Source organism: Ischnura elegans, chromosome 5 (assembly GCF_921293095.1).
Source record: "Ischnura elegans chromosome 5, ioIscEleg1.1, whole genome shotgun sequence".
Classification (NCBI taxonomy): Eukaryota; Metazoa; Arthropoda; class Insecta; order Odonata; family Coenagrionidae; genus Ischnura; species Ischnura elegans.
Genome location: NC_060250.1, coordinates 57283522 through 57304613, shown reverse-complemented (window position 1 = coordinate 57304613; position 21092 = coordinate 57283522). Strand labels below are relative to the sequence as shown.

Sequence of the window (21092 nt, the reverse complement as noted above, 5' to 3'; positions counted from 1 at the left end):
GGATAGTTTCAATTATAATCAGACAGATGTAATCAAACCCACCCACCCAAGTAACACTATGTTTAAATTGCTTACATTTCCTTTTGATTAAAATATTTTCTATACAACTTTGAAGCTTTCTGAAGGATTTCATCATTTTTATGGTGTTCCTTATCAATTTTTGTATGGAGGATTTAATTTTAGAGGTGAAGAAATTTTATAGCCCAGAAAAATTATCCCTGATGATTCATTTCATTTCATTTCTGTCCCTAAGATCAACCCTCGACGGTTAGTCATTTTTTTTATTAGGGAAATATTGATCATACATAGAGGACTCGTATCTTCAAATCCTTTCTTTCCCATCACTTCCTAGGTCCATCCAAACATAAGGAGACTATTTAAGGAGTTTCTCAGGCCTAGCTGCTGACTGGGAAGAAGGGTGGCTTAGTGGAGGGTTAATTTACATTGGGTTGATTGGGAAAATCATTATTTTTTAGGAAAAAATGGCCGTTTAGTGGGGTGAACTCCAAGTAGAAATGGCCAAAGAGATTTTATAGTAATTTCAAGACAGGTGCTTAGAGTAGATAAAATACCTGATAGATAGATGAAAGTGATGCAGTGGCTAGTTGATGCACTTACAATTAGTACACAGAACAAGCAACCTGGCCTGGGGTTCAATCACAAGGAAAACTAACTCAAGCAATTTGATAACACTTCAAGACCACGGAACTTAAGGCTCAACATTAAAGAAAAGAATGCCATAAGTTTCATTAGGATGAACGATTTCATTATTTTGTTAGAAAATGGAAGGGAAAAGACACCACAGAGATCAGGAAGAAAATACTGCCAACGAAGGCGGCATTCAGGAATAAGAAAAAGCTGAAGGGAAGAAACAAGTGCAGTATCAAAAATAAATATTCGCCATAAGTCTTAAACGAAGATGAAAATGAGAAAATGAAATATTTTCCTTAAGTCTCATATGGAGTATGTTCCTTCATGCCTCAGAAATGCTGGTAGGGGGATGTTGATACACAGCATATCAGTGGTGTAATGGTGCCGGAATGTACCAGAACATTGTTTTTACAGAAGGCATAATAGTCAAATTACACTTTTATCAATTTTGTTGACTCAAAATCTCTGATATATACATTGTTACCAAAACGAAAAAATTAAATTAATACAAATAGAAAATAACTTGTAATAAAAAAACAGGAAAATTCACTACTAAAAAAATAAGGAAAGTGCGTTCCGGCACTGCTAATTTTTTGCCATGATGTCAATGCAGCAGATTTTAAGAAATCTGATAAAGAAGACGATAAGAGTGGTAGGATGGATATGGAGAGAAAGTTTTGTATGATCTGGAATAGGAGAAAGGGCATGAATGGGATGTACCTAGGATTTGGATGACACATGTCGAGTGGGCTGATAGAGTTTGATAGTGGCCATAGTAATAATGATGTTTATTCCATGGGCTTTTGCTCTTTATCCAGTTTACAAAATCATCACCATCATCAGTCAAAAATCCTAAGATTGGATTGATGCAGCTCCTTTCCCCAATCCATGACAAATGTACGACATTTGTTTATAGTACAGTGACCACATAATGGTAAAAGTCATATTTGTGCATAAAAAGCTTAATTAATTAAAAAAATATTATTATTTAATTGAGACTAAAAAATTAAATGCATAAAAATACATCAGTGTGACAAAATTTTGATGTATTCCAAGTAAAGCTATACCTACTGCACTATAAATTTATCATTATGTTTGATTCATTTCTGATCCCAACATAACAGTTGAGATAAACATGACTGATTGCCTTCAAAGATTTTTACAGGGAGTGGCACTTCAATTTGTGTATTTCAAGAATGAACTGTGTGAGCCAAAGAAATTTGGCTGCTGGTGAAACCAGAGAAATAAAGTAGAAAACAGTAGAAAACAGAGCTGCACTTCTTTCTTTTCTGAATGGCCTGATTTCTGTGTTGCCAAAAACTTCAAACATATAGCCAAAAACATATTCTGACGTGATAGTTAGCTAAGTCTGCATCGACATAACTTATGATTGGAGCAGCTGAGTTACATTTTGAGCATAAAAATACTTCAATTTGTTATGTATAGATATGGTTATGTATGTACTTGTGCTGCCTCCTATACTAAGGGGAGCTCATTGATGTACTAATGCATGTCAGTCACACTGTGGTCGTCACTCTTATACGATGTTGGACCAATAAATACTTATACAACACAATTTACATAAATTTCTCATCTAGAATTCATTCATCAATTGTTATTTACACTAGTCAATACCTGAAAATCATAAGTGGAGATTAAATAATCATCAGTGTATAATGACAGATACACAGTTGAATTACATTCAACTCTTACACATAGCATTTGTCAGATTGACACAGTCAAATCAAGTGTCCCAAACTGAAGTCCCTTGAATATATCTTAGCACTCGCTTCAGTCTTTCACACTGGACTTCCGTACCATTACTCTGAAATTGGTTAGATAAATGTTCACGGCCATACAAATATCTGGCCTTCTAGCCAAACAAGCATCCATTAATTCTCCAACCAGTTCTTCTTTATGGCTTCTTGCCAATAATAGTTGGCTTGGACTCAAAATTACTATCTTTATCAGTAGAGGGTTCTGCTTAGGTTGGGAGGAATCAAGCTTAAATGCATGCAATAGTTTTTCAAGATAACCTGTCTTACTCAAAAACATTGAATACCATCTGCATTCAACTTTCATTCCAAAAAATATTGCAAATCACCTGTATCCCTTGACTAGAATTCATTAATCAATTTTTCTCATACACCAGTCAGTACCTGATAATCATAAGTGGATATTACAAAATCATCAGCATACATAGCAACGGATACCAGTGGCACTCCAGACTAACACTTAGGGCAACTATGCCAAGGACCTTCACGCTAAGGACTTCAGCACAAAGACGTTCAACTCAAAGGCTCGTAGACTAATGCTAGGATTTCTAATTTCTCAGAACTCTGTCTGTGATTGCACCTTATAAACTAAACACTACTACTATTTTGGGTCTCTACCAATTTTAATGACTTTGACTATGCCTGAGAGAAATTTGGTTTATTTTATGATCACTGCAGTCTCTCACTGACTGATCTTTATGAGAGTTAGGGGTCGCAAGATCTCTAATAAGTTAATGATTTTACTGATACATACTAATAATTTTATTACAATAATAGGTTAATGATTTGTTCAATTTCGGTTAGCACTTCTGAATCATGGTATATACCAATATATCTGGTGTGGATAGCCACCCAATGACGTATTTCTTTCTTCATTAGAATGATTTAGTCAAAGTCAAAAATATCTTGTGACAAAAGATGTAGGTCGCCCAAAAGATCATGGTAGTTAAGACTTCAATGGTCATTGATAAATGCTTTAATACTCTTTTGTCTTATCAATTCTTTTTACCCTATGTTAGATGTAATCACTTAGTATTTTTATTTTTGTTATCTGTTGTAGATAGCGAGCTTATCTCTCGAGATTGAAGGGTAAAATATATTTTTTGGGAGCAAAAGAAGTAGCTTATAAATTCTATTTTATTTTATTGCATAGTAAATACAATAGTTCCCACATTTTGTTATTATTTTCAAATATACCATGTTGGTGACGAAATGGATCACAAGTTATGTGTTACATTGCATTGTTTACAAAATTTGATATAAAATATTTTTTCTTGTTAAAATCAGGAAAATATTGCTTAGAAATATTGCTTGATACAAGCAAGATAGTAACTCTTGTGATTAAAGCCATTATGAAGACATTTGTTTAACTTACTAATGAAAATCACTGGGACCTTCTAAAAATCTAGCATGTCATGGAAATTCATTGCTCTTCTTCTCACTCGTCAAGAAGATGGTTTTTCAATTATGATTACCATACTTCTTTTCATTAGAATTGTTAAAAGAATGTTTAAATAGAATTGAGGACAACATCTCTAGTACCAAATAAGTATGTACTAGGCATAAAATATTCTCCCATCATACCACAACGTGTTTTCCTTCGGCAATCCTGGTCAATGTTAAAAGTTCATTGGCACTTAAGCATAAAAAATACCTTGATTAACGTGTGTCATATCAATTTGTTCACATACATAGGAAGGAACAATACCACTTTATAAGGAGGTCCCAATTACAAAAACTGATTGACTTTTTGCCAAAGGGAACTAAGTCATTAGATTGTATTTTTTAAAAACCTGCATGCTCAGTTGAACACTTAGTATTCACTCACATCTTGGCATCCATAAGTGTAATGCTATACAATCATGGTTATATCTTTTCTTAATTAAATCGATATGCCAAATTTTCAAATTATTCACTCAAGATGTCATTTTTTTATTTTTATACAATATTGAGGCTATTTTTTGTCTGCAAAAACTTTTCTGTTGGAGGAAATGTGAAATTCTGGGCTTGACGTGGTCTTTGTGACCTTGTGGACCTTGGACTGAAGTGTATTCATACCATTTTCTTGCTGGCAATCCAACAATAGCACCTAAGCAGTGCTATTGTTGGATTCCATGGAGATGCATCTGTTTGCAAATGCATCCAGCCAGAGATTTTTCTCATATTCATTCGAGGTAGAGAGTATCTGTGGGGTAAAAAAAAGTTGTAAGTTATTTCGTATACATACCACACTTTTTAGATTTACTGCATTGTAATAGAGTCCAATATTAAGTGGGCAGACTTCAGGATCTCTTTTTAACAATAATGTTGTTTTATCGGGAGGTTAGATCCTTAACAAAAGAAAATATAAAAGATATTTGGCCGACATTTCAGGGATTACATTTTCCATTATCAGTGCTAAGAACAGAATGAAAACACCAGTGATCATCAAACATGATCATTAAACAAAAAAGGTTTACAGGGAGTTCTCAAAACAGACAATGTTTAATTATATGATTTAACATATAATTTTAATGTCAAACTTGGCAACTGCTTGTAAACCTTCTCTGCTCATAGTCATTGGTATTTTCATCCTATTACCCTTGGCGATGGAAAATACAATTTCCAAAATGTCAGCCTAATAGCTTTTATTTATTTTTGGTCAGGAATTCAACTCCTGATTAAACTATATAGTAATTGAATCCAAAGGAGCCCTCTAAATTTGGTATTCAATTCCATGTGTTGCTTGAAGAACCCATTTTACAAAAGTAAATGTAAATATGTACTAGAAAGATATAATTGAAGTTGGTGCTTTAATATAAATACTAGAAAATCATTCAATCTTAATTAAAAACACCATCATTTGGCACATCCACTATTCACATCTGACTCGATGCCTGGGCAATTATATATAAATCCAGTTTTTCGATTCCTACATCTTCCCTGAAGACAATGAGCGACCTACTCTTCGAAACGTTGGTGACATTGGAGTTTTTGACCCGAACGGAAGCCCAAGAAAAATTCATTACTCACATACTCACAGGGGTGCAGTTAGGAATTAAGGCTGGGGGGTTTTTGGAGCAACTAATACTGGGGTGTGTGGGGGTATGGTATACCCACCAGGATAAGCGGTAGGAGCAAGATTAATAAACTGTAGAATGTTAAGATAAATGGTTTAAAATGATGAGTCTTACGGCTTTCTTAGGGCTTTTTTATTAATCCTTACACTATTCTATTAGTACATAATATCAATCCAATTAAGTAAAATGGATTAAACTTAAAAAATTCTCTGAGCTCTGGGGGGGGGGGGTTTATCCCCCAAAACCCCCCCTCACTGCACCACTGCTCACATACACCAGGAAAGAGTCTCTTCATATACAAACGATCATCTTTATTGTAAAGGATAGCTTGCAGAAACTTTAAATTTAAGTATAGGAAATGAACAAAAAATGATACCGGAATATATTCTCAATTGAAATACTCTGAATAAACTACATAATAACTTTTTAAATCACATAGTCATAAATTGGATATATTAATTTTTTAATTTGTGTAATTATGTTAAATTGGACGGGATAATGTTCGTACGCAATACTTTCTTTATTACTGCCAATTTGGCAGGTTTTGTCTATGATTTAAAAAAATTTGGTCCCCAGTGCAATCAAAATCGGTATTGTGATTTATTTTTCAATTGTTTTATCGCCATGTCACAATTTTCACTGCAAGAAGATTAGCTGATGTTTGATGTTAATGCGACATTATTGAATATGAAATATTTTGTGCAACATAAAAAAAAAGGTTGAGACCCATTAAAGATCAATTGAGTATATTCTGTCATTATTTTTCTTATCATAAAGGCCATATTTATAAAGTAATTTGATTTTAATTAATTTTGGTTAATGATTCATTAAATAATGTGGGTTGGACAATTAAAGGATGTCAACATTGGAATACATGTTATGCACGACAATCATGCATAAAGATGCATGAGCATGTTCTGCATGTTGGATGCAGGAGCAGATTCTGCATCAAATTTGGGGGAGGGAGGTAATGATCTGGGTCCGTGGAGCAGGGGCTCAGCTAGGAATTAAGGCTAGGGGGAGTTTCAGGCGCAACTAATTCTGGGGTGCTTGGGGTATTGCATACTCGTCAGGGTTAGCAGGAGGTGTGGAGGCCTTCCGCCAGAAAAAAATTAAGATAAATTAAAATAAAAGAAAATGGTGATATTTACGGCCTTTTGAGGGATATTTTATTAATCCTCACACTATTCTGTAAGCAATATTAATCCAATTAAGTAAAATAGATTTAACTTAAAAATTTTTGTGACTTCTGGGGGGGGTTTTATCCCCCAAAACCCCCACCTCGCTGCACCACTGCCATGGAGTATGGAGTACTCCTTGGGTAGGAGGGGCGTTTTTACAGTAGGGAGTGCTATGCTCTATGATAAATACAACCAAAAATTATCTCACGTTTGGGACTTGAGGCCATCCATTTGCATATTCAATACCTTTACTCCTTTAAAAGGATAAAAAAACTACTTCACTAATAAAAATGATTAAAATTTGGGGAAGTCATGACCCCCCTAAATCCCTCCCTGTCTTTGATGGTGGATCTGGAAGTATGAAAGACCATAGGTCAATTTTTATTGATTGGGAGAATGTTTGGAATACAGAATTGGCGATAACCTCTGCCCCATTGATGTGCCAATACTTGCTGAATTCTTATTTTTTAATTTTTATCGTTAAACTCCTGTTATGACTCTGGGAAATTCCAGATACTTTTTATTTTTATTACTCTACAAAACTCAAAATCATACCGAAAGTATAGGAATGTATCTTTAAGTCTTAATTTTGAGGACCTTTACCTTTATTTTCAATCATGGACTCTTACCATTTCTATTACTCCCTTATCGCAACCCTGTTGCATGAATAGATGGAACACATTCTTCCAGTTTTCTGAGATATTTTTCTGAGGTATCTCCTGTAAACTGTATGGGTCTCCAGGGCTGACCTCCACATCACTCCTTGGGCAATAAACAAGAACCATGAAGATATTATCGCTGCAATAGAAGAGAGTGCTTATGTGATTCCTGTGTTACAAATTTGATTAGATAATATTTAAGCAAGCAAACACTTTTAGTTGCAGGTTTATTAGTCAGAGGATAGGTGCCCCTGGACTGGTCCCCTGATTGGGTTTATTGCGGGCAGACACCAAATGGGAGAATGTTTTAGTGGGGTCTGAAGCCCCCTAAGCCCACCCTGGAACCCTGTAGGCAAGGAGTGACCTTGAAGATTGGGTAATAGGACGAGAAGGTGTATCTATGTTGGTGCATACAAAGAAATGATAACTATCAGCTTCTTTCAGCTTTAGGTTCCATTATGACTGAATAACTATTCAATATAAGTCTTAATAGATGGAATGCATTGATGTTAAAGAGCATAATTACGGCACTCAGAATATTGGAAATTCTTTGCTTTATGTTTATAGACTACCTGATGCTGAAGTTTTATGAGCCAACCTTAGAACCATTTTCATAGTGCAGATGTGATTTCAAAAACAGCGTTCCTTGCTTAAAATGTGACATGGTGTTGGCCTATGGCCCATGCTTTTATTTATTTATTGGATGTTTTATTTTTATTACCAGTTTCGTATTATATCAAATTTAGTGCAAGTAGTTTTACGGAACGACATTTATATTCTAGTTGTAAACAGTTTATTTTCTATGGTTTGACTAGTATTGTCTATATTTATATTATGGTAAAACAATCCTAAAATTAGTACACTCCAACCCTCCATTTCTCCCTTTCCCCTAGTAAGTTTCATCACTTCCCTGATATTCTACTTTATTATTCCCTTCTTTACTTGTCACAAGAACTTATCTCTTTGCCTTACCCTAGAGACTTTTCCTTCAATTTTTCCCTTCAATATATTTCTCAAAATGCAGCTCTTTGGACAACTCATTGGAGGAAAAAGGATACAGCGGTAAGGGCATCAGGAAGACAATTGCGTTTGCAAAGGAGACATTCATAACCACACAGGAGCTTATGAGACGATCGTTATGTAAGCATTTGAATAAAAGATTAGTGAACAGTCTGATATGGATTGTAGACCTTTGCTGTGTGGAATCATGGACACTTAGGAAGGAGGACGAGAGAAGGCTGGAGGCATTCAAGGTGTGGGTGTGGAGAAGAATGGAAAATGTGAAGTGGATGGAGAGGCGGAGGAGTGACAAAGTGCTGAACATGATTGGTGAGGAAGAAGCTGCTTCTAGATGAGATACGGAGGAGACAAGGTATGGATGGATGGAGTACTCAGCTGGTAGGGTATGTTGAAAACAGTGTTTGAAAGTAGAATGTCGGGTAAACAAAGGAGAGTAAGGAAGAGAATAGGATTTTTAGATGGAATGAAAGGGAGTAGGCCTTATTGTTAATTGAAGAGGGAAGTCCATGAAGGAAGGGGAGGCTCCCAGAATATTTCCTAAGTTCTCAATGGAAACCTACCTTAATTGGTAGAATACTTTAATAATAATCACAGTGTATGGTCCTCTGCAGCTACCTATTTTCTGCTACTCTTCGATACACTATTTGAGCTTTCCTTAATAATTCCTTAATAAATAATTATAATAATTAATATTTATATTCATATAATATTTCTTTCTATATTTCCAGCATATAGTCCACCATAATCGCTGATTTTGTATTTAGCTCTGCTCTAAGTTCAGCAATGGCGATCGGTTTTTACCCAAAGGAAACCCAACAATCTGTGGCGGTTGTTAGCAAAGTTTTTGTGTTTCTCTTAATGCCTTGATAGATTTTTTTGTTAGTAATATGCCCTGGGCTATGAGCGAGCTGCTAAAAAATTAATATAAATGTTTCATATATCTTTTAAACACTATCATTTGCAATGTTTCCTTGAGTTTGGATACCTGCTGTCTTTCCACTCACCTTTTCTTTTTCGTGATGAGTAGCTTGTCTCTGAATAGAAAGAGATGGAGTGGCTGCTTCACCTTCCGCCCAAAAGTGAAGGGCTGCTTCATGATTTTCCTATATTTTGCCGAGGAAAGAGCTCCCAGATGGTCAGAAGGTTCATTAGAGCTGTGCAAGTGGAACACTTCCCCAAAATGCACCAGCTGGAGGTCTCCCAAATGTATATGTTGGTTTTTGAACCCACTGAAATCTAATTTTTTGCGAAGGGAGTGACTTCGCAATTGCATCGCGGCATGATTGGCTGCCTTATTGCACTTCATCACCACCTGTGGAAGATAGAATGTCATAAGTAGTGGTTGTGGTTTGTAACAAACCTGCTGCATGAACGGTGGCGAAAATCATCTACATATCTGAGGTGCCATGCAAGGCACCAACAGGGTGTCTGGCACAGGGTGATTCCACACTGGGCAGCAGGCCTACATTCACATTAATTGCCATGAGAAAATTTTCCTTTCAACCAGGAATCGATCCACTGACCTTTGGATTGTTGGGCCACTAAAATTGCCATGGGAATTGTAGAATGCGGATAGCGTTGTGGTCGGCGCAGTGGCCCGGAAAGCCACCGTCCCTAAATTGAAATCTGTGGTTTGACTCCCAGTCCAGGTGATTTTTTTTTCCCATGGCAATTTATCAGTAATGGTTGTTCATTGTTTTATATGAAGTAGGTCTCTCATAGGTAAAAGGATTGCATTAAAAGGCATCGATTTCCCTCTGGGGTCGAATCCATAATCTAAATTGTGGGAAGAGTCTACGAAGAAATCCTGGTTGGTGATGGAAAAGTCAATTTCGATTAAAATCGAAACTCGAGTCAAAGATCGAAGAAACCGAGATGGAGCCATGAACTTCGATTTTCGATCCAAACTCGATTTTTCTACTTCGAACTTGGACCATTTCGTTTGATCTTAGCAGTGTCACTACCGGCCTATGATAATGTCATCCGTACCATATGAAGGGCTTTCCTTTTAAGGCCGGTAAAATGGAAAGGCATTCCCTCGATCATCAAGAAAGTATCTCATTCAGTTGACCTATCTTTAAAAAAAATTTGGGAAGCTGAATGGTTCCAAGCGGTGATCCCAAAACTTAAATGTGAGTGCATTTATAAATTTTAACTATTAGCATTTCAAGCACGTATTCTAAGTAGATTTTTTTCTGCCACTTAAATGTGTATTTTGAGTTTTTTTACTGAAAAATAAACGTATTTCTGTACAAACGTTCAAAAATAACAGTAATTTTTTCTATTGATCGATCTTATGGCTCAAATTTCGATTTTCATTAAAAATTCGAGGTTTCCATTCGATTAAATATCGACTGCTCGAAAAATCGATCTCATGAGACATTTTTCCATCACTAAACCAGGGTAAGGCTGACTGATTGTATGAGATCCTGGTTTTCAACGCTGAATTCCTTGTCTTTTGAGCAGTAGCCGATACAGAAAAAACTCAAGGGGGAGGCGCAAAAGATACCTTGAGTTACCTTTACTTTTATCGTAATAAAAGTAATCAAGCCACATGCAAAGTTTAAGAAGGTTTTAATTAAAGTAATTATGTAAAAATACAAGAAAATGCTATCTTATGATATAAAAAAGTCAACATTGTGGTTCTGCAATGTTTGGAAATTCGGTCCCACAAGGGGTGGGGCGCGCCCCCTGCGCCCCTCATCTGTATCCGCCTCTGCTTTGGAGTGACTTCTAAGGCCTTACAATAGAGTGTTTGCATGGGTGAGGAATAAGCATGAAACCCTTTCCATTTAGTGCATACATGTTTGAAGTTCTCATATGTTTAATGAAAATTCCATGTGTTTTGTTATTAATTTATTATTTAAGTTTTAATAACCTTTGTTTTAGCATCGAAATTCTGGAGGGTAAAACGACCTGTAATTGGCTATTCGTTACGTGACGTCATCTCCCATATTATAGTTGCAAGCAGACGGGAGCATTGACGAATAACTTATATTTCACGTATTTTACGCGATATTTCTTCATTTTTCTGCAAGTAAATTTGCAAAATGGAACCTGGTTTCGTTAAGGCTTCTTCAAATAACCTCGCAGACGTTGACTCCTTCGTGATCGGTGTATACCTAGGGCCTATCTTCGTTTTTGTAAGGTCTGTAACTTCATTTTCTCCCGAGTTGGGAGAAAATAGACTCGTGAAGCGTTTCATCCAACAATTAAGTCTCTAACTCGATTGCATATAGACGATGAAGTAAAGAGTGAAGTGAGTTGTGAATGTAACATCTTCGAGGAATTTATTTCTTCCATGCTGGTTCAACCAACCGTATGCATTTCGATCAAAGGTATCTGACTATTGCGAAGGGGATGTTTCATATTTGGACTAGTTGTGCTTTAGGGATACATCGAACGCGTATTAATTTGCATTCGTTTGTTCGCTTCTAAGTTCTGTTTGATTTTATTACGTATTAATAACCTATTGCCAATTCATTTTGAGATTTAGTCAGTGTTTACATTTCACGCATATTCGTTGCGCTTTTGTTCGTTATTGTTTTGGTCATATTTTGGTTACGGTAGGAGTGATAGTGAAATTCTAAGTTTTTTGATGTTACAATAACGGGTTTAGTAGGTAATTTGTTTCAGACTATTCATTTAATTGTCTTCGCAATGTTAACGTGAAATAACGTAAACTGATTCTAAGTTGTTAGTGATGTGTGGGAAGTGAGATGTGAAGAATCCTTACGAATTTCAAGGAGTGCAAATTCTTTTAGTGTGGTGTGCAGAGTGATTGGAAAACCGATAATTATGCTTTATTAGTGTTACATAATAGTGTTTTATATTTATTGTGAGCCAAGTTCTTCATTGAAACAGTTGATTCGGCGTATACTGATTATAAGTATTAAAAAGACAGCTCGTGAAATGTGTGCGTGGTAGTGCTATTTGTGATATGATGAGCAATAAATAAGTACAAGTAAGGGTAATTTTGCATAGTTTTTTATTCATTAACACCTCTAGTAAACTATTTTTCCCTATGTTTCCGCACTTTTATGCTGTCAATATTTGAAAATTTAAATGTAGGGAGGCAGGTTGTTGTGTTTCCTCAACTATAACATTTTAGGAGTAAAAATGTGTTACTAATTGCTCGCATGTAGGTATTTGCAATGCATCAAATTTGTACCATTTATACATTTACCGTAACGTTATTTTCTTTACGATTCTTTACTGCATTGTAAATTCTTTAAATTTTCCTTTTCCACTCCAACATTGTTTATATCTGCTTTTCGAGTATAAATGCTTAAAATACTGACGTGACCAATTATGTTTTTCCATAGTCATCAAGCATACATAATGAAAGTAAGCATCCGAAGTGAAAAAATATGCAATGTATATCATCAATGAATACACGGCCGTTTGTATACAAGAATAACTGCATCTCAAACATACATATGCTTCAGTATTACGCATTAGTCTCTCCTTTCTGAATGGAGTAATAAACTCTTTTGTGTGTAATAATGGCATCGACTTAAGATCCCTCCGGGCTGCCAATAACCATTTCCGTCGTAGTTCAGGCTTATCGGGAACATCCACAAAAATCTTGTTCGGTGTAGAAACACGGGTGCTCCCACGTATCGGAACAAAACAATATTCATTCCGGAATTTTGTCCCACAAGCCATTAATCTATCTTCGCTCATGGCTGCGAACTTAAAGAATTGTTGTACGAAATATACCAATAATTTATAGTAGGACAGATGGTTTATTCCGTCAGATTCACCTCAGTGTTCGTAAACAACAATAAACAAGGTTTCCATCAATCGCATATGATCGGAGGAACTGCAGTCAGCTGAGTATGGGGATTGACGTCACAAGCCGTCTGGCATGGCGGCGTAGTGTTTTAAGCGCAACATTGATTTTGGATGTTTATTTGTTAATAACAAATTCGCCCATGGTCGTACGACTGTAGGAGTTGGAATTTTGCTTAATTAAACCAAACTGATATTTTTAACAGGCCTCACCAAAAACGTGCAAATACTCTATTCTGGGACCTTTCAATTACAAATCTATCGTCAAAGCTGATTTACATTGAATCCAATGGGCACATTTTTATATTCACACCCCCAAATTTCCTACCCCTCCAAATCCACTTGTTGACATGCATGCTTGCTGCCATCGCCTTCTATATTAACATTATTCACCTCCTACCACTCATCCGTTTCCCCAAAATTCTACCCTCCATTTCTGTCGTCAGCTTTCCCGCGCTTTTCAGTGCAGGTCCCATTCGTACGCCATGCCTCCATTTTACTTACGTCTCGATGGCCTCGGTGCATCTGCGTAGCAAATCTCCCTCTTCGCCCAATGTATCTTACATTCCTTCATTATTTTGCTTCCTTAAATGCCATATATCCTACCTTCTACCCATTATATCCGTCTCTTCGACCCTTATCTCATACACACTCCTAAAGACGCAATTTTCTGCTTCGCATCATACTAAACTCCGTGCGAGGTTCTCAAATAATCTTTTCCTTGAGCTTAAACTCATAATTTTGCTCAAAGGCGTCATGTTTGTGGAATGTGCAGCGCTATGGGAAGAGAATTAGGGTTAATTCATACAGCGGATGTGAAATTCAGACTGAGATTATTATTTCCTTGGTGTTGTAGATCTTGAAAGTCAAAAGCTATGTCATCAAATGAGGAATGGGGTAATGGATAGACTTGATTAGGTTTGTTAGCATTATATTTGCCGTGATTTATAATCTTACGCCATGATATGCTGTGTGTGTATCTCAGTACTCATTTGTTTAAGTGTTTTATTCAATTTTTTCTCATGTTTCCGGTTTTGAACTTCCTCTGTGTTAGTTGCAAATAAAAAAGGTTTGTGAACCATGTGACCCGAGAGTCTCTCTTATTATGGCATTTTATAGAGACATACCAACAAAATTAATTCTATGACCTAATTGTTAAAAGACGCTTTCGTACGCTGTAAGATGTATTAGTATTCCATTAGTAGTGCCCTAGTGAGCTCTAGTTGAAGCACTATGCTTTGCTCTTCCCCGTAACAAAGTCAATGAAATAAATTATCTCTTGGAACGTAGGCTTTCGCAGCGAGATGCATTGTTGTCAACGGCTTTCGGGAGCAGCTGTGTGTTGCGCTTTGTCATGCGAGCTTTCGCGTCCATTGCAGGTCGCATCATCAGGCGATAAATGAAAAATCGGAAAAGGTTGCCAATTAATATAGGTACTCGTCAACCCTCCCCATTTTACCGGAGTAGTGGGGGAGTAGGGCGACGCTGACGTCAGCAGAACTCAGCCCTGTCCTTGAGCGGCGAGCGGACTCTTCCCCGTTGTGCCTCATTTTAATTGCTATTAAGACGGGCAAGATGTTAAAAAAAAAACACTGATATTTAGTACGGAGAATACAGGCTTCGGGAACCTGAACAGAAAGTCATAGGCAAAGTCCCATGGGGACCAGAAATTTACAAGGAAAATATAAGTTTATTACCTTGTTCAAAGCTGCTGAAGCCAGTTTCCATCCGCTGTACTTCTGATTGTCAGGAGAGAGCCTTGCAAGTATTGCGTCGACCAAGAGCCTTATTCTTGTTACTCTTTGCATGGGCATGATTAAATAGCAGGACAAAGTTCTCCTCTGGCATGCTGGATGACTTTCTAGTTCACCTAATGCCTCCATAAATTTATCAGATTTCCTGTAATTGCAAAACGTAGACATTAGTTTTGAGACTCTGCACCGCCAGTTGCTTATCACCTTCCCTCGAGCTACCAAGCTAGTTATCATTGGATATTTAATGAAATGGTTTCAGAAAAAAGTCGGAAGAAAACTCTTTGATCAATTTTGTAGGTTTCCATCAGTTTTTCCTTTAACAAGCATTAACTATTTTATTAATAATACTTTTAACAATGCTATTGTAAAGCGAAATTTTACTCACATGAGCTTGTTCAGAACGTTTGATTGATAAATTTGATTATAGCAGTATGTGATATAAACTCCAAAGTAGTTCACAGCATGCTTATAAATGATTTCGTCCAGGTCTTGTAGAGATATATCATCTTTCCAGCACCACTTAAGGTCAGATAAGAACTTTTGAGAGCAGCTTCTCACTGCGGAGAAATTTTATTCATATTAGTGCGTAAATAATACCCTAACTCATAGGGTAATTAGTTCAATAAGCCATCGTAATCATCATTAAAACTCTGCAGCTATTCAACTCTACATAATGTTTTCATGTCTAAGTGGTGCTTTTTCAAGCAGATTTGGTACCCAGAGTACTTGCATTCTGAAAAATAATCTTCCGTGACCGAAGGTGGAATTGCAAGGTCAGAAAAGCGAGATGCTATGGACTTTAACGTGTTTCCTGCTAGTTTTTCATTTATTTGTGTTTTAACTGTTTTCATTTTTTCCGTAGTAAACACTGATTGCTAAACCTAGGCAAAGGTCAATGAAATTATGGAAACTAAAAATGGAGCTGCGGGTACGGCGACAGGTAGGGCGAAAAACTCGTAGTACGTATTGATTTGTTTATGGATATCGTGCGTGGTAAGTGGGATTAAATTCCTAATTGCGTCCTGAAAGTCGATAGTATTTACATCGTTGTTAAAATGAGTCGTAGAATCGGGCAAATTTTCAATGCGCCATTGTAGCGTAATGACTTAAGTACGATCATGTTTTTTCTGGGTGACCTAATGGAACTCAACTCCTCTCTGGCTATCGAAAATTTTTTGATGGAGTCAAATTAGTCACTTTCACGTTTTTTCCATGCAGTGATTGTGGAATCAATTAATACACTGCGCGTTTCTCTGTCAATCCCAGGGACGCTGCTACGAATTAAGGCCGGGGGGTTTAGGTGCAAGTAATACCGGGGTGTGTTGGGGTATGGTATACCCACCAGGATAAGAGGTTGATGCGAGATTAATAAATTGCGGAATTTTAAGATAAATGGTTGAAAATGGTGAGTTTTACTGATTTTTGAGGGATATTTTAGTAATCCTTAAACTATTCTATTAGTATTATCAATCAAATTAAGTAAAAGGATTAAACTTAAAAATTTCTCTGAGCTCTGGGGGGGGGGGGTTTATCACCCAAAACCCCGACCTCGCTGCACCACTGGTCAACCCTGAACTATGATCCTTTTCGAATATCTTTGCGACTGGCCCTGTTGTGCAAGCGGTGTTGCGGCAGGAGGTGGACCTGCGACGCTAGGGATGTGAAGTGGGGAAAGAGGGACGCGAGTGTTGCCGTGTTTCCTCAAAAGTCTTTGTCATGGCATCGAAACGAAAGTTTGTGTCAAAAGAATCCTCTACACTTTTGGCAACACAGCTCACTTTTTCTCGAAGCGTACACCATGGAGGTCTGAAAGCAATAGGATTTCCCGACGGCTGGGCTCCGCCTATTGCGTTTTGTTTGGTTTTCAGAAAGTCACTTGCCCTCCGCCTTCACCCCCAAAAAAACTTGAGCCTATCTCTCAGATGGAAAGATATTTGAAGTTAACTCTAGTTTTAATACACTTGAACGTTTTATTTTTTTAATTTATGAGAGAATTGCAGGCTAAGGAAGATAGTTTTTTCTATGTAACTTTCATTTCTTTTCCTTCTAAGGAATTCATTCGGGACTAAGTGAACGATCCCATTGATGGGAATGGAAAATAGAATGTGCTACCGTTTACAGGGCGTCGGAATGTCGGTAGGCAGCTTCTAAGGGAGTGCATCGGGTTGAAGGAACTAATGTTTATACAACTTTGTTTAAATATTGTGTAACCCTTATGTAACCGACCACGGAGAGCCCTTAAATCATTGACAACTGGCTGGTACCCATTTGAAATAGTGTGAAAAACTTAAAGGATACCATTTCATTCCCTTAAAGTCGTTTTACACGGTGCACGTCATTGCTCAAACTGGCGTATGTACGAAGGCGCAATCAAAATTGGGTCGTGCAAAGCGGTGAATTGCTAGAACATATGCGTGCGAAAATGCGTGGATACGAGGCGGTAAAAAGACCCTGCTCTAATTCCAAGCTCGCATTCTTACAATTTCAAAATGTTTTCAGTACTACACTGCGCAATGACGTGCCCCGTCTAAAGCGCCCTATTTGTATAGAAGTTCTTACCATTTTTATTATATATGCCCCAGTACTAACATAACAGTCTCCTGTAATGTCCAGTTTATTAATGCGGAATTGTGGTGGCATGCCTTGATTTTCATCTATGTTTCTACGTGAGTATCAGTGAACATGCATTTATGAATCTGTATTGCCAAATACTTAAGCAAATAAATATCGTACATTTACCTCACTTACCTTCAATGATGTTCGAAAATAAAATGTCCTTGTCTTCTTTGGATATGATATTCTCATCATTGAATTCATATGATCCATAAAAGTGAGCAATCGCAACGCACAGGCAATGCATGTAGTATGCTTCCGTAGTTATGACCTCAAACTTTGTTTCCTGAAGTTTCAGTTGATTCGATGTCAGAGTACCTGGAGGATGGAGATAGTACAAGCTGCGTTATTGATGCTCTACATTGAGTCTCGTGGTCACGAAATATGAACGTCAATGTTTGTACTCACGGAAAAATTCGCCTTTGGCAATCTCAGGAATGTGACTCCACAGGATCCTTTTTGAACCCATTATTTCGGCAATTTCTGATATCTTGGTGCGCTCGAATGTTTCAACCTCCTCGCTGTCGTCGGCCAATCCAGAGTCGCAATCGGTATTTTCATCCGACGATGATGTGCTCTAGGAAGAAAATTAAACTGTTTTGTAGGAACGATGGGTGGGGTCATTTCATAGTTAGTTTGTTTTGGAAACTCAAAATTATTTAGAGGTCTCCCTTGATCGGGATCAGTGGCGTGGAGAGGGGGGAGGTCCACGGGGTCCGTATCCCATCACCCCCCGAAAAATAAAGATATACAAGCACGGATGGCAACAGAAACTAAGCGAAAGTCAAAACCAGTAAAATTTCAATAGTTTCGTCCCCGGGAGCGAAATGTAGGAACGAAACGAAATTGATTTTAACCCGGGAAGCTAAGCTCAGGGTCGAAACGAAATCGGAGTCAAAACTAAACTTCAAGTCGAAATTAAACTAAAACTCTGAGACGAAACGAAACGTATATAATGTTTCGCACCGCAGGGACCACGTGCTTCACCTTCCAACAGTTTAGTTTCAACCCACACACCGAGTACGACGTATGATTGAATGAAGTAGAGGTTCGGTCTACCGCCATTTGATGCATGGGGCACTCATATTTTTATCACTATCAGGAGAAAGGTGAACATAAACTGGCCATTCGATTTTTAAGCTAGATTTTTTAACCTCTCTACACGCATGTCAAACGTAATGGGTCGAAACTATTCCCTCTTAGCCCCCTCCACTCAAATGGATGGAAACTTAACTATGAGCAGCGAAGTTTCGATTAATTTAGTTTCGTTCCTGGGAGTAAAGTTTAGTCCCTGGTCGAAACTAAATTCCTTGGTGATTTTAATTTCGTACGGGAACGAAACTAAACCTAGGCCTCGTATTTTCTTTTCCCTCCGAGTCAAAACGTAACATTTTCGTTTCGTTTCACTTGCCATCCCTGCATATAAGAAATAAATGAAGCACGGAGCAGCGGAAAGTCTACAAATAATAAATTATCATACCATTGTTGAAAAAGGTTCGTCATTTTGTTTAAATGTTAAAACGAAACAAATTAAATAATTAATTACAAAGTATTCAAAATCATGAATTTACAAAGGATTTCTTTGAAAAATGAAGTCATTTTGTTTGTGAAAAGTGTTAAAATTAGTTTAAAACCCTCTACTCAGTACCCTGTTTTTCAAAAATTTTCCCCCAGGCCCCCCCAAACAAAATTCCTGGCTCTACCATTGATCAAGATGCCTCTTCGGTGAAGCATATGTACAAATAAACGAAGGAGCAGGAAATATATTACTTCTCCCTTTAAAGGCATCACAAATGCATACGACACAAGCGTGTGGCACCCATATGAAATGGGGTCGTCGCGACGAAAAGGAAGGGTGATCGTTTTCTCGTTGACAGTTGACGTCGCACAGTGCGCTGAAATGGAAAAAGGCTGGCCAAAAATCAAAATCTCGACTTTTTCAGTACACACCGGGAATAGTATTCAGCATTTTAAAATGTCCAGGAAATGCAAAACTGAAGCTATTTTCTTTTCGAAATAATTCGCTTGATTTTTATAGCTCGCCACAAAACCAATAAAAATGTGCAAAATGTTGAGTGCGTGATTTTTACGAAATATTTCAATATTTGTTCCCCAAGCAATGGAATAAAATTAATAATTAGGAATTTTATAAGGACGGTTTTTGATAGTACAATTATTTCAGTCGATAAGAGCGAAATTTTGTTACAGGTAATCCTTTTCTTATTAATTTCATAATTTTATTATGAAACCCCTGGAAAATATGCTTCCCGCATAAATGTCCTCTATTTTTAAAAGCCATTGGCCTCCTAAACATTATTGTGGACTACGTCATCCTAAATAAGTTTCATTGCATCTTTAAAATGCACAAATCGCAAACATTTTCTTTAATTTAGCAACCCTTAAGACTACAGCTATTTTTGGGCCAACATTTTTCGATTTCAGCCCAAGGTGCGACGTCTGTTGAAAATATATATGGTGCAGGAAAATGTTCACATTCAGAAATAATCATGAAGTGGAGAATTAGCTCCGTTTACATGGTTGATTCGCTACAACTTTTGGTTTGCGTCACTGTATTTAAAGATCATCATTATCGGTTTGGATGGTTATGGCGTACGTTATTATTAGATGAAACATACCCCTGTCCTAAACATGACGAAAAGAATTAAAGGGATATCTATATATAACACATCCTTATGGGATACCATGGTATTTAAAAATTACCTTCCTAGCAATTAGCAAAACAGAACCTATTTCCTGAGTTGCTGGTCATTTGGACTTTAAGTAGAAAGACGAGGATATATTCCTCAATTCAATATTGAGCAATCCATATCATCAGCTTTGGGAGTGATATTTAATGCGTTTTCATAAAAAAAATTTATTTCATCAATAGCAATAATGATATTGGCAGTCAAAAAGTAAATAAAATTACAATGGCTTTTTTCCCAGTAGATTTCATTTTGAGTCAATTTCAACCGTTATGTCGCAATTTTGTCCATTTGTATATCCAAGTGGACTGCATAGAGGATGCCCAATTCCATCCCATAGAGAGTTGATTTCTGTTTCCACTTCGGTCGCATTTTAATCGGTTTTCGAAATGTCCGCGGCGCGGAGATGACTACAACGCGATCCACTTCAGTCGCATAGCCAAGGGTGGGGTCCGGACCCCCCCTCCAACCCCCGAAACATAAAAACACAATTATATTTCTCCATAAAATATTGAAAAATCATGAATTTACAAAATATGTTTATAACAAATGAAGTTTTTTTGATAATGAAAAGATTTAAAATTAGTTTAAAACCCTTTTTCTTAGTACCCTGATTATCAAAAATTTTCCCCTCCAGATTTTGGACCCCCCCCCCCCCCCCGAACGAAATTCCTGGCTACGTCACTGATCCACTCTTTCCTCCATTTTGCATTATAATGTTTGTCACTGCGAGGAATAGCATTGAAAAGTAACGAATTTGATGGATCACATCATCATGAGTATAAATTTCGTTCAATACCCCTAATTATACCTTATTTCCCCGTGGAACTCGGATTAATTTGGTCGTCAGCGACACGAGTGGCGACTTTTGTAAACACATT

General features: G+C 37.1%; 1 protein-coding gene across 2 annotated transcripts in view; it reads right to left on the bottom strand.

Annotated features, from left to right (window-relative positions):
- Positions 1–4396: 4396 nt before the first annotated feature.
- The window catches only part of LOC124158917, a 46179-nt gene continuing 29483 nt past the window's right edge, over positions 4397–21092 (bottom strand). For both annotated transcript variants that reach the window (XM_046534336.1, XM_046534337.1), the window contains exons 4-10: positions 17915–18083; positions 17642–17824; positions 15279–15450; positions 14837–15038; positions 9350–9657; positions 7296–7464; positions 4397–4611 (exon numbers count right to left, since the gene is read on the bottom strand). In XM_046534336.1, the coding sequence (XP_046390292.1) occupies positions 4516–4611; positions 7296–7464; positions 9350–9657; positions 14837–15038; positions 15279–15450; positions 17642–17824; positions 17915–18083 (1299 nt within the window). In that variant the 3' untranslated portion in view covers positions 4397–4515. The remainder of the gene's footprint in view (positions 4612–7295; positions 7465–9349; positions 9658–14836; positions 15039–15278; positions 15451–17641; positions 17825–17914; positions 18084–21092) is intronic.